This window comes from Pholis gunnellus (genome assembly GCF_910591455.1).
Source record: "Pholis gunnellus genome assembly, chromosome: 2".
Taxonomy (NCBI): Eukaryota; Metazoa; Chordata; class Actinopteri; order Perciformes; family Pholidae; genus Pholis; species Pholis gunnellus.
This window is the reverse complement of record NC_136536.1, coordinates 17309027-17322739: the sequence shown is the minus strand read 5'-3', so window position 1 is coordinate 17322739 and position 13713 is coordinate 17309027. Positions and strand designations below refer to the sequence as shown.

The 13713-nt window shown below is 41.1% G+C and overlaps 1 protein-coding gene across 4 annotated transcripts in view; it reads right to left on the bottom strand.

Moving 5' to 3' along the window:
* ubr4 (ubiquitin protein ligase E3 component n-recognin 4) overlaps positions 1-13713 on the bottom strand; it is a 47696-nt gene that overhangs the window by 31296 nt on the left and 2687 nt on the right. For 2 of the 4 annotated variants that reach the window (XM_079175123.1, XM_079175125.1), the window contains exons 2-27: positions 13612-13709; positions 13394-13497; positions 13005-13134; positions 12539-12684; positions 12264-12363; positions 11684-11825; positions 11360-11484; positions 11030-11154; positions 10757-10816; positions 10390-10580; positions 10078-10177; positions 9596-9748; positions 9036-9153; positions 5119-5306; positions 4818-4974; positions 4594-4679; positions 4306-4475; positions 3283-3562; positions 2732-2864; positions 1904-1983; positions 1673-1801; positions 1157-1339; positions 897-1019; positions 561-790; positions 252-370; positions 57-154 (exon numbers count right to left, since the gene is read on the bottom strand). In XM_079175123.1, coding sequence (XP_079031249.1) covers positions 57-154; positions 252-370; positions 561-790; positions 897-1019; positions 1157-1339; positions 1673-1801; positions 1904-1983; positions 2732-2864; positions 3283-3562; positions 4306-4475; positions 4594-4679; positions 4818-4974; positions 5119-5306; positions 9036-9153; positions 9596-9748; positions 10078-10177; positions 10390-10580; positions 10757-10816; positions 11030-11154; positions 11360-11484; positions 11684-11825; positions 12264-12363; positions 12539-12684; positions 13005-13134; positions 13394-13497; positions 13612-13709 — 3568 coding nt within the window. The remainder of the gene's footprint in view (positions 1-56; positions 155-251; positions 371-560; positions 791-896; positions 1020-1156; positions 1340-1672; positions 1802-1903; positions 1984-2731; positions 2865-3282; positions 3563-4305; positions 4476-4593; positions 4680-4817; positions 4975-5118; positions 5307-9035; positions 9154-9595; positions 9749-10077; positions 10178-10389; positions 10581-10756; positions 10817-11029; positions 11155-11359; positions 11485-11683; positions 11826-12263; positions 12364-12538; positions 12685-13004; positions 13135-13393; positions 13498-13611; positions 13710-13713) is intronic. The other 2 variants (XM_079175124.1, XM_079175126.1) reach the window with 1 other exon arrangement.

Sequence of the window (13713 nt, the reverse complement as noted above, 5' to 3'; positions counted from 1 at the left end):
TACTCTCCTATAGAAATGTCTATACTGAACCATAATCAACAACCAGACTCGCGTACCCATGAGCCAATGTTGGGGAACTCATTGGTGTGGATGCCGTTCCAGGTCTCACATATTGTCTGTACAGCCGTTGGTAAGTTCTGCATAAGAGTATGACCTGTGGAGTTTCATTAGAAGTGGAGGTTAAAACAGTGAGTGGACAGAACGGTTGTGAAAGTGAATGTACCGTTTTACACTTTAATTCTTTCACATACCCAGCTGGTTGGCCTTGCAGCGGGTGGAGCCAATGGACAGAACTGCAGCATAACCTTGGAGCTTGGCATCCGTCAGCTTGTTCTCCCCTTCCTCTGGGATGTTCATTAGTAGGTAAGACCTGGTCATGACAGGTTGGTTTATTCATTTTAATAGAACAGGGAAAACGTTTCATCTACTTTATCCAGAAGATAAAGCGATACATAAATAAACTCTGCAGTTAATTCAATGATATCCTCGTATTCCAGCTTGCTACACTTAATACGCGACCTAGATGAGCATGTCTGATGTTCAGAGTTAAGCTTTCTCACCTTGTGAAGGCCGTGTAAACATCAGTGAGCTGTAGTGTGGCAGGCAGTAGGTTCTTTGTGATCTCAGATGTCTTGTGAGCGTCTGCTTCAATGGCAACCTTGGACAAATGCTCATCTAGAGAAACCTGCACTTTTGAGATGACTGCGTCCAGTGTATAGATGGCTTGTAGAGAAGGTAACTGATCAAGTGGAAGGATGGCGTTTGGGTCTACACCGGAGAAGGTAGAAATCTGCAACGGAACCAAGTTGTCCAAGTGTGACAGTTATGCTCAAAATGTGGTTTGGAAAACAATCCATACAAAAGAAAATCAACAACGGTTGTGTTGTAATCATTACCTGTCTGGCAATGTACTCCTCTGCTAGCTCCACGTCATATTTAACGGTGCTGCACTTAGCAGCAGTCGTCTCAACCAGAGAGGCTGCTTGCTCTGCTGTCATTCCCTGCTTCACCAAGTGCTCCTGTCGGCAATGACATGGGTATAGTCATACATTAAAATAAACCACAGTTTATAATGTAATATTTTTGAAGTCATTCATTTGTTTTGTCATTTCCCGCGCTCATTAGCATTCTTTAGGACCATCAGGTATCAACAGACCTTGATCCAGTTCACGTAGGTAGACACGCGGAGACGTGCGGACCATCGCAGTGTGTGCAGGATGTCACTCTCGCTGGGATCGCTGCAGCCAGTCTTCAGCTGCTCCATGTAGGCTTTTGACGGTGGTAAAACACCCAGAATCCTCCACAGTATCAGGAAGTAATACTGAAGGGAGCATGCCTCCTGTGCAGGTTGATACACAAACATGCACTGTTTTTTCATTTGCACTCAGTTAATGTCAGGCCTGAGATCTATTAAGTTACTATTGATTACAACTTAACACTGCCTGGTCATGCTTCACATTAAAGGCCTTTTAAAATCAAACAACTAGGGAAGGCTTTTATTTTAAGCACATGACAGAAGAGCAGTCAATTTCAAATTGTATGTGAATGATAAAGAAAAAAAGGTGGAGCCCCAAAGAGTTGGTATGTTAAAGCACTGAGCAGTACCGGGATGCCCCCTGCATCATGGACTGTCCTACCCTGTTCATGGTTTGTTCATGTGGTGTGTTCTCACCGTAGGAGTGATTGGCTTGCTCTCCTGTCTTCTTGCTGTGTCAAACTGAGAGCCTGCAACCAGGAGTGAGACGAGCCACGCATACAGCTCATCATATTTAACTGCTCCATTGAACAGCTTTGGGAAGACCTACCAGGGGGAAAAAAGAGTTATGTTTGAATACAATTCAAATTGTGTCTCTCTATACACACACACACACACACACACACACACCAGTGGTCAAAGTCTCACCTTGCTGTCCAGTCTGCTGATATCATCTTCAGATGCTTCCGGGGACAGAACGCAGTAGAATTTGGGCTGAACATTTGAATCTAAGAAAGGTTGAAAACAGAACAGATTATTTTTTTTCATCTACTACCACCATAGCCTCATCTTCTTCACAGATAACACGCAAGAAGCCAGACTACATGAAATACATGTCGCCATCTTGGCTTTTTGCAACCAAACGCTGAATAAGACATTTTTAGGAGACCGAACAGGTCAACAATTAACTTTCATGAACTGGAAACGCACTGTGAAAGGGTTTAAATTGTAAGACGAAAACACAAACAACTCCCAAGACCAGACAACGTTGTGGTAGTGACTTAGTGACCCTAAAGCATACCCTGCTTTATCGTCTATCTAATTTAAAAGGGACAATAATTTACTAAATGAACATCATGGTGTATTGAAGAAGACTTGAAACTAACAATTGAGACGATAAAGTCATGTTTACAATGCTTACTGGGTCAATAAATTAAGTGGGAAGTAGAGTCATTTTCTCATAGACTTCTATACAATCTGACATCCTTTTGCAACCAGACAGAAGTCGCCCCCTGCTGGCTCTTAGAAAGAGAGCCAGTTGAAGGCACCGCAATGGCTTCACTTTCCAGACCCAGAGGTTGCCGTCTTTCTGTTACCTTCCACAAACAACACTGTTCAGTCAACGATGACAGATACAGGAACAGTAAGTGACCCAGTTGGTTCTACATAATGGCACAGGAAGGAGCACATGTCTTAATACAATATGTCATGCTTTGGCCAGAGGGTTAAATAAAGCATTTCCATCATTGGTCTTACCTGCTGAACAGTGTTTGGCCCAGTTCTCCTCCACCTCTTTGAATCCATAGTAAAGTGGGATGCCGCTGCGTTTGCCCCCGTCCTGAACAGAACTCGGCCCAGTGGATGGTGGGGTCAGTAGGTTATACTGCACCTATAAATAATGTTCAGGATAGAGAGAAGCTTCATTTCCAGTGCTACAAACACAGTCATATTTATTCAAAGACTGAGCATTGGAAGAAAGATGATTTATACAAATTTTAGTTTTGCAGGTAAATCAAATAACTCAAAACAAAAATGTACTGAATCTGGAAACCATAGAAATAAGTGAATCTGTGGTATCAAGATGTGGAGCCAATAACTGCTCCAAAGGAATTTAATAGGAATAAATGTGCCTTATGTTATATTCAAGATGGGATCGTTGAGGTTGCTCTGTATTGGAGAAAGATTACATTTATTTATTTGCTAAACAGTATTTTAGTATAAAATAAAGTAACAAATATATAAATCAAATAGATAGATCTACACTTAATCTACGCTAAATACAAGACAATCAAAGATAAGCAGTTAACCTGTTCAAAAAGGTAGAGCGGCGCCTTGGAGTAGTGGCGCAGCAGGTAGTCGAACACTAGACAGAGGCGGGCCAGGTTGAGTGGCACTGCCTTCAGCTGGGCGTCTTTGCTCTGAGCCACTTCAGTGATGGCTTGTGTGACCAGCGTCAGGACGGACCGCCGGCCGCGCTCTGACAGATTGTGGAAAAGGAGCAGGAGGAGCTGGAGGTGCTCTACATTAAGGTCGTCTTCTCCGTGCACAGAACTCTGGATGGTGTGCTGCTTCAATGTTCCCAAAAATCTATAAGAGCAGGAAAGGAAAGGCAGCAGGAAGGAGAAATAGAGAAAAAGTAGAATAAACTATGTGCAATTATAAGCTAGTCTTTGTTTTAACAAGCACATTTCTATCTATTCCCACAGCACTGTAAAAGGTGTGTCCCCTTTGGTCACTCATACTGCCTAACTTAAAATGGCCTTTCCTTTCCACCCATCTTATATAACACAGATGACAAAGTGAAGGAGAGCATCTGCTGTCAGCGCTCTCTAATGCGTGGTTGATGCTCTCGGTGGAGAAGCTGGCACGAGGTAAATTACATAATCACAGCTTGAGCAAAGGCCCCGCTAGTTGTCGCAGTGCTTTTTGTATTTAAGTGCGCGCTGCTCAGAGGGCTTTTCAGACTTGACGGTCCCAAAAGAGTTTACTGATAAAAGCACTATTAACACGTCTGAGGATTTTACTAAGACAGACAATTTGTATTTAAATACTTTAGAAACAGGAGGTCTTACAAATCTACATCTTAGTTATTATTTTGCCAGCCAAATCAATTGTTTATAGGACATTCAACCTTTGTTTCATTATAATGCATTTAATACTTCTTTATCTTTCTTTACAGGGCTTGTATAAAGGTGATAAATGATGTCCACGAATAGGAGATATGAGTTTACAGTTCATTTAAATTCTTCTTGCCTCGTCCAAGTATAAACAAAGCTGGTGACACTATATTGAACACATGAACCAGAGGAGAACTGCATTGGCTGCCATACCTTTCCCAGACTTTCATACACTCGGGTACATCCGGCTCTCCTTGCAAGCTGGCTTTGTGCTGCCATATGAGGAGAAGTCTGGAGAGCACTGATAATGACTGAGGCTGAATGTACAGAGGCCAGGGACCCTCGGAAAAGGGTGCAACACCCAACTGCTGAAGAAGGGTGCTCTGGAAAATACAAGAGATACAATAACAAGTCTGACATTGAATAAACAATTCAGAAATTATCGGTTTATTAATGAGTAACTCGCAGGGTAGATACTGGCATAAAAGAAATCCCTCTTACCTGCAGGGCTGGGGAAGGAAGATCTGATGTTACCAAGGTGTGGTTGAAATGATACAGAGCTAAAGAAAACGCTTCATCTGAGGAGCCTGAGGAGAAGAAAAAGCATTAATCCTAGCAGCATGCTTTGCTTACGGCACCATTCATTAGCTACCAAGCCAACAAAGGGAAATTAGGGTAGGATTTGAGATCATTTTCATGATAAGCAGTATTTTCTTCTGGCGTACCTTTGACATCTTTGTCCACGTCTTTGATGATGCTGGCTAGTGTAGCCATGTGCTGCTCTGTAAGAGACACGCTCAGGTAGTTGCGGATGAAGTTGTTCCTGGACTTCAGCATTGAGGTGGTGATGAAGTTCAGAATGCTGGAAGCTAAACTGAGGAACTTTAGGAACAAAAACAAATATGAGTTGCTGGCTTGTCACATGTAAAAAACATTAATTAAAAAAAATACATGTGCCGTTTAGACTGGACTTAATCCCGCAGCATTATTCTGTATGCTGTCAGGTACACACATATCCGTCCTCACCAGTTCTGGGTCTTTACGTCCAGCTAGGATGTTGCCATTCTCGCTGGGATTCTGCTTGCTGGGGCTCTTCAGTCTGGGAGAGGTCTCCAGGGGTGGGGGTGGGGGAGGGGGTGGGGGAGCGACTTTGTCTTTGGTGGGAGAAATGGTCTCTTCAAACCAAAGCCCCAAGATGGGTTCGCTGTCATCATCTGCAGACAAACAATTGATATGAATTTCTTTGAGTGAGAAACACAAATACAACACAACTATTTGTGGAGTGGTAGTGGTGTGACCAAAAGACAAAATGTAAAAAGCTGTAACCTAGTGACACCTATGACACTGTGAAGGCGGTGGACACGAGCCAAAGACGGCGGTAAAGAGTGAACATATAGACATCCTGTTGGTGAATATCCACTTCAAGAAAACTACAGATTTCTTCTTCTGAGGGTTTTTCTCAAGACATTCACTTTCAATTTCTATCACTGACAATAAGGAGAAGCTAATTTATTGTATTTCCCTTTTTCTTGAATATACTTGTCATTACAACAGGCAGTGAAATGATAATGACAGGGCTCATGCTGTAGTGCTTCCCTATGTGAACCTAGTTGATGAAAAACTAAAAAAGGCTTTCGACAGTGTTCCACACTCGCGTAGCAAATATCCTTCAAGTAACCTATTATTATAATAAAGGTTATTATAAAATAAAGGTTTTCGCGCACGCGTGTGTGTATATATGCATACATGTTATTGGCAACAATGAGACAGACAATGCTATTCAGGTTGCCGCTTGATGCAAAACATGTATTGAAACTCTAATGGAAGCTGAAGTGAAAACACATCAGTGCTGCATTACTACACAGCAGAAAGCATCATGTTACAATATCTAAATTTGTATGCAATACATCAGCTACAAATTAAAAAACATAGATTTTTTTAATATGATACGTCTCAATTTTGCGAGCTCTTGACATTTTTAAGCACTGGATTAAATATTATTTTGGTGTAATAATACAATACTAGCAGTGGCAGTATGGAAATTAACTGCTCAGTATGCTCTGAAGTGATGCAACTAAACTAAAAAGAATAAAAATAAATACAAATATAATTGTCTCATCTAAGAGAATGTGCAAAGAAAGCAACTAAGTCTTTGAGGCCCAAAAGGTCTCTGTCTTCAGTTTGCCTGCTTCCCTATTCAGGTGTTTAACGGGTTCTTTGGTTTGATGCCGTTTCATCTTCCGTTTAGCCATTTGGAAAAGCCAGGAACATTTCATCATGGCAGACTTTGTTTGTATGTCCCCGACCTCCCATGGGAAACAGGAAGAATTCATTTGAAGGAGGGATTTGAAAGGAGCCTCTGTCACGACTAAGATAGCAGCTCTGTTCCTCTCGTTATCCGAGTGTAAAACATGTCGGCAGGTCTGAATACAGGACTATAAAGTCAATCATCAATCTAGTGTTCTGCTACTAATCACCACTACCTCAAGCTCAAACAGTGTTTGTCATGAATAGTCAATGACTAGCAGAGAACACCCTCCAGGTTTTTCATTGTTTCCCACGTGTGTATATAAGGCTACATAAGTTACGCTTTAAAACGAAAAATGATATACGTCATGTGACTAGATACTCAAAGATGTTGTTGTTTACTTGGGCACAGATAACTGCGCAAGACTTCCTCCACAGGCTGCTACACACAGAGTTGATCCTTCAACACAGCAGTTAGTTTTTGAGTCTTCCCACACCCACTCAACGCCTCTCACACGGGACAACTCCAGGAATTAAAATAAAGTTGAGCTTAAATCCTGGGTTTTTGGTTCCAGACCCGGTTCCGTGTGTAGAGGTGGAGCCCGACTACATCTAGTTTATCACTCATCCTCCCTCACTAGCTCCGACTGCTTCCCCATCAGAGAGGTTGCATCCTAAAATGTAGTTATTTTTGTCAGGGGTGGGTTTCCTGAAGACACCTAACTGAACTCTCCCCCCTATCACTCTGAATGGTGGCCCCACAAGGCTTCCTATTTCAGTAGCTATGAATCAATGAAATATATTTTAGCAACATTAGACTTGAAAAACATCTCAAAGCAGATGTACACAGTTGAGGCGTCTACAGATTAATTCAAACACAGAAACAAGAAACAACGTTTAAGTGTTAAAAGAATATCACTTTGAGTTGAGATTCACATCTGCATGCAACAAACAAATCAAAACTTTCCGGTGACAGCAAGACGTAGCAGCGTGTTGAAGCCCATAGTTTACAAGCACAACTTGATTTTACTGTGTTCAAGAATAATACCACCGTTTTGACATGGGTCCTACATTATTTTTGTATCGAGGACGTTTTCTGTCTGATGGGTAATGCAATGACAAGTAAGAACAATGTGATGGTCAATGAAGAAATGAATGAGATCTGAGATAGGGAATATTACCACAGTATCTCAATCATTTTAAATATTTACCTCAGTATTGATGAATTACTAAATGTAAAAAAGAGTCAACATACTATAAGTTTGCATTAAAGTTTTCCAGGACGAGGCCAGGGAGGCTGGATGACAAAGGGGGGATTTTTGACTGGTCAGCAACTTTTTAATTATTTACCGAGCTCTAATCGAAGGTTTTTAATGCTTGCAAAAACAATAATGCGCTCCCACATGTCAACACTGCTGGTATTGTCCTTTTGAACCATACGGAGCCACAGATGAATCTCTTTGACAAAACATTGTCGTAACCACGTTCATTTCAGTCAAAAGCACCGTTCAGCCTCTTCATCTGTGGCTCTGTCACTCTCTCAGCTATTAGGGCGACAGCTCAGAGCCCAGATTGTGAGACAAACAATAACAAAATGAATCTAGGACAGTGAAGTGGACACCAAGTCTTTGACCTGAGGACAGAAAGCTGCTGACCTGAGACACAAGCTGCACTTGTCTTCTCCTGTCTTCTCTCTGCTGAAATAGTAGACACTGTCAACTACACTGTCGCATCGTGTGATGAAGGGACAAAAGATTTGAATGACATTACAGTGTGTGCGTGTGTATGTTTACCCTCCTCACTGCTGCCATAACCTGACTGACCGGTCAACTGACAGCACACCTGTTTCACTGCTGCACTGATACAGCACAGCACTGACACTAGCTCCGATAACCCATAATTATGTTTGTTGTGAAGATGACAGATATTAATCTCAGTAATGTGAAAATGAAGAGAAAAATAAATATGCATTTTTAGATCATCAAGTTATTTTATTTTTCTAATACAACGGCAATATTTAGAGAGTCCTCACCATCCCTTGAATGAAGACATTCTTTATTGTAATCTTGTTTGAAAATACCTTTAATTCTTTTTTGAATATGACTAATTCATGCCAGACATTGTCTCCTTATTGACAAGCATGTATGGGCTACAAAAGACATTAAAATAAGTTAACATACTTTCGGACTAAATACTGGTTTCCCTAAAGCCCTTCACTGTTTTGAAAGACTGCGAGCATTATAGTTCAGTAAGTTGATGTTGAATGCTGGTAAATTGCTGGAACTGGCCTCCATACTTATGGTTAAGGAACAGAGTAGTCGACGGCTTGAATAAAATAGGACATTCAGTCCTTTTCTTTCTCTGCATTGGCCTCTGTGCTCCGCTGTCAGCTGTGTGTGTGTGAGGGGAGCTCATCTCAACACTCTACTCCCTTCAAGTTCTATAAACTGTTTAATTCTCCAGTCCTTTTGTGCTGCTGTTCCAATACTATCAATGCTGTGCAGATCAATATGTGCATTGTTTCTGGTATCATCAGTGCAAGGATTGAAGTCAAAATGATGCCCAGACAACAGCCAGAGGTAGGATTATTTTTTTAGAGCTGCTATGTGAGTGCATACTCTAGCATGACTTTGATATTTTAAAAGAGGCTTTCTAAGGTGTTGATGTAATTGCTGGAGTTCAGAATGATAAAGTACCTTGACTGCTGTCCTCCTCTGTGCTGCTGAAGTCATCCTCATAGTAGGTGTTTGAATCTGTAGAAGCGCTGGCATCACTGCTGACTGAGCCCTTCCTCTGGCGCTGGAGAACACAAGCCTGACGGAAGCAAAAATAACAATCTTAATGATGATCAAACTTTAATCTCTTTTCAATCAGATGCCAATTATATTAACAAGGCAGTATGTAGATCATCCTCCATCATGTTGTATCACAGTATGTGTTTTGTCTCTCTGTATATTTAGTTGTCTTTCTGAACTATGCCACCTTGTGCGTTATGTTGCATTGTACAGGTAAAACAGAATTACTTGAAGAAATGTTTTATTATTAAACTAAATGAAAAAGTAAGTTCTTTAGAAAGAATCAAAGGATGTGGAAATTAGGCTTCCCCCTGAGGGAAGCTGACAGAAACTGCATCTTTTGACCTTTTGTGCGTTTGCCCAAAAGCAACACAAGCACTTTTCAATTTGTGAGGGTGAAATTAATAAAACTACCTGAAATTATGCAAATTACAGGTTATGAAAATCTATAATGAGCGCACCTTTTTGTAGGAAGTGAAGAGAAGGGTGAAGAGTAGATTGGTCAGGGGGACAGAGTCGATGAGCCGTTGGACCCTCTGGATGGAAGTGCTCTGTGCCATGATGTTGAGCTCAGCTGGGGGCCCATCACTCACCCAACCCTGCAGGAAACATGGCTTTAAAGAAATAGAAGGTTTCTTTTGTTTGTTTGTTTCAGGTTTTCATTGTACATTTAGATCCATTGTATTATTATTTCAAGCAAATAAGACAACTTTCCTTAGGCCATTTATTTTAGCAAAAGAAACTGAGAAGCCATTCAGAATGGTTGACCTTTTACACTCATTGCAATGTTTTTAGCAGAGGCTTTATGTATACAATCACAACAATGACTTGCGTTTATATGAGGTGATGAGTACAACAGTAAGACACTTGTGTAAAATAATAATAGATATTTACTTTAAAATACAGCAAATAGTGCGTGTGTTTCGATAGTTTCTTGACTTACACGGTGAAGAGCCTCAACTTGTAGATCCTGGAAAAGCGAAGTCAAAAGTTTGATGGCGTGGTTTGCCAAGATAACGGACAAAACACCAAAGCCTTGGTGCCTTAAGGAAAGAAAGAAGACAAAAATAATGAATGCATACGAATCACTTTTCAAGTGTGACCTTTTTCTTGAAATGTAATAATGAAATAAAGATTACAGATCAGAGATTTCATTGCTTAAACGACTGTTCACATCTTCTTGAATAAAAAACAAGACAAAACTGAGCCGCAGTGACACTAGAAACATTATACCAACTGATTTTGTATTCATTACCCTTTGCCAGGACCAAGTTTAGGCGATCCCGCGCCATCCTTGGTGCGAGCAGCAATATCACGGACACGCAGGGCAGCCAGGGGATCCTTCTCTTTGCCTTTATCCGCCAGGGCAGTGGGGCTCAGGTTGAGGATCAGGTACAGGCTGTTTAACAGGCACCAGGCTCCAAGCAGCTGGAAGTTCTGATAATGCTGGAGTACACAGATAAGAACAACAAAAAACGATGACTAAGAATGTATTTTATAAAAAACCTCTGACACATTTCTTTTGCTTTAACTTAAAAGATAGTTCACATCTGAAGTGGCCAAGTCGAAATGATTTTAAAAAAGGCACTGAACTCGTTCTTCTTTACTATTCTAGTACTCACCTCTCCTCCAGCTCTGCGGGAGTTGCTGATGGCTTGTCCAATCATTTCATAGATCTCCAGCTGTTGCAAACACAACATTTGTACTTGTTACCATTTTAAATGTGCTGTGTCTCGTTACAAATGCTGGCAAGGAAGTCGTTAGTCAGTAAACAAGTAACACTCTCTGGGTCCATGTAAAACTTGTGAGTAGCAAAAGACTCAATGTAGCACCAAGTTGTGTCTCACAACTAATATGCGAGCACACATTGAGAATGCTGTACTCATAATACTCACACATTTCTGGACAATTGTGGCTGCGTCATTCTCATAGTCCTCCTCTTTCGTGCCGGTGGAGGCTGAGCGAAGCTGCAAGCCGCTGCCCACCTGCAGAATGGCCATGCATGTGGCCACACTCACACCTAAACGGGTACAAATAGTGTGTCTTTAGGCTCAGTAGTGGTTGTTCCAGCTGCTGCTGGTACATTCAAACACATGTCGTATTGCACTGCTTTATGGTCTATTGTTTGTACAAGAAATCTGGTATTGCTGTCCCGTCTACAATTCCTCCGAGTTAGAATTACTGACGGTATCATTTTGTTTTACCAACAGGGAGTTATCACCTACCAGCATAGAGACAGCTCAAAGCCAGCACGGTCATATCCAGTAATCTCCCTGGTGTCAAGGGCTCCAGTACAGGCAGGGAGAGCGTGTCCAAAGCCATGGTCACGTCTATCACCAGGGAATGAAATCTGGGTTTGAAGTACGGAAAGGTAATTTAATGTTTGAGAGAAAAACAAAATACACTAGTAATCAAATACAGAAACATAAACAGACAATATTGCAACGTCAAAACAAATAATATAACATTGTAAATTATCATAAAATAAAAGATTATCTAAAATGTGACGTCAGAACATTTTGACCTAAGAATCCGTTTGATTAAATTACCCATTGCGGACAGCAGTGGCATCAGCCACCGTAGCCGGCATGATAAAGAAAGAGTTGGCTGATACAGCATCCTGGAAACGGTTGATGTAGCGCAAAAAGTAGGGCAGGTTGAGACACACTCGCAGCAACTTCTCAGACCCACCTGGAAATTACAGGGAAAAATAATTATTAGCTCTAGTAAGAAAAGAACAAAACTGAAACACTAGTGAAGAGTCATGTGGCCTGAAAAGCTCGAGGGAAAATGTACTGAGCCAAGATTCTGTTAAATGACCAGCAGTGCAAGGTGATTGATTCACACTTAAAACACTGTGTGTGTGTGTCTCTATTTTATACATTTACACACGTGAGCAAATAGATGACACAGAGAGGCCCTAAAGTTCCAAATTTACATTCAATTTGGAACTCACAGTCTAGAAATCATAATCTGACCAGGGGGTGAATACTTCAAGGCTGTATTAATAAAGAAATTTATATCCTCAGGAAATGTTCATTTATCGTGTTTCAACACAAACAGTGGGGGAAACTTTTAAATCATGACACGTTAACAGTATAATTATCCAACAAAGCACCAACCACTCACCAAGTTCCTGTAGGTTTGACACATTCTGAGAGACGAAGGCGTTTTTCATTTTGGCCTGAATAGCTTGATCTGTGGTTTGGTCATCGCAATCACTCTCAGCCTGGAATTGGAATGAGTCGTTTTGTTAAAACACAAAAATCATGATGAATTGCAACCGTATGCCGATTTTAATTTCGTATAAGGAAACTAATATCACAGGTTCGTTTATTTTCACTGATAAGAAGGAAATGAAACAAGTTGTTGATGCAGCTGTGGAGCTGATCTGGAACACTTGCCTGCATGTGTGATGCTGACGGGGAGGCCAAGATGGTGGTAAGGTCAGGGTTAAAAACTGAAGTCAGTTGATTAAAGAAGTTCATTTGTACTTCTTTATGTCGAAGCTCTGGGTTCACCGCACTGGGCAACTCCTTCTGGTCTTCCACTATGAAATGAACAAGGAAGGACACCATTTTTCACACAGCAAAGCTTTGAAGATTTCTGCCTGTAGGATGACTATGTCCAGTTTTTAAGTCTCAGTCAGGACAAACATCAACAATGTCACTGAACAATCACTACACCAGTCAATGTAAGACAAATTAACAAATAAAATATTTACAATAACCAATGCATAAGCCCCAAGTCAGCGGGGCCACTTCATTTCTCAGATTTGAATGGCTCGGTTTCAGTTTCTGTTGTCAGTCAGAGGCGGCTCACGCTACGGCGCCAAGTGCGAACACAAACAAAGTTTCGAGGGACACTTACCATCTGAAAGAGTCTTGACGGTTTGAGGCAACTTGGCAGATTTCATCATAGCAGTGAAAGTAATGATTTCTGTGCGATCTAGTCTGCTGCAGCCTGTGCAAAGTCCTTTTATTAGAAGAATCAGGTGTTTCTGAGGAAAAATGAACAGTATCACCTAATTAAATAATGTCCTTTCAAAACAGAGAACTTAAGTTAATATCTCATTAACTAATCAAAATGTAAAACCAAACACGCAAGATTCAACACAACTAAATTGAGACAAAGTGGCTGACAGAGAAAACAGATATATTGTGTCTGTGGTGAGTTCTATCTCCTTAAAACTGAAAAACAACGTATCAGTTGAATGCCGTCCTACGTTACAATCTCTCGTGCAGTTTGTTTTTTCTCACCTGTGATACCGCACATGCCTCATCAGGGTTCTCCAAGCGCAGCAATGAGAACTCAATTAACACTTTGCACGCCGCAGCAACCGAAAGCAGCTGGTTTCTCGGTACTAGAAAGACAGAGCAGAAGTTATTTGATGGCTGGAAGAAACACAACCTGTAAGATTTAAATATTTGGGCTGAATGGCAGTATTACACTAAAGAGAAAAATGAAAGATACATACTTTGCCCACATACTGTGGTGATGTAGTGTGCAGAGAGTGCCACAAATGAGGAGTAGAAAGGCTCATATTGTTTGTCGTGGTGAAGGATGTCCGATTCACTGC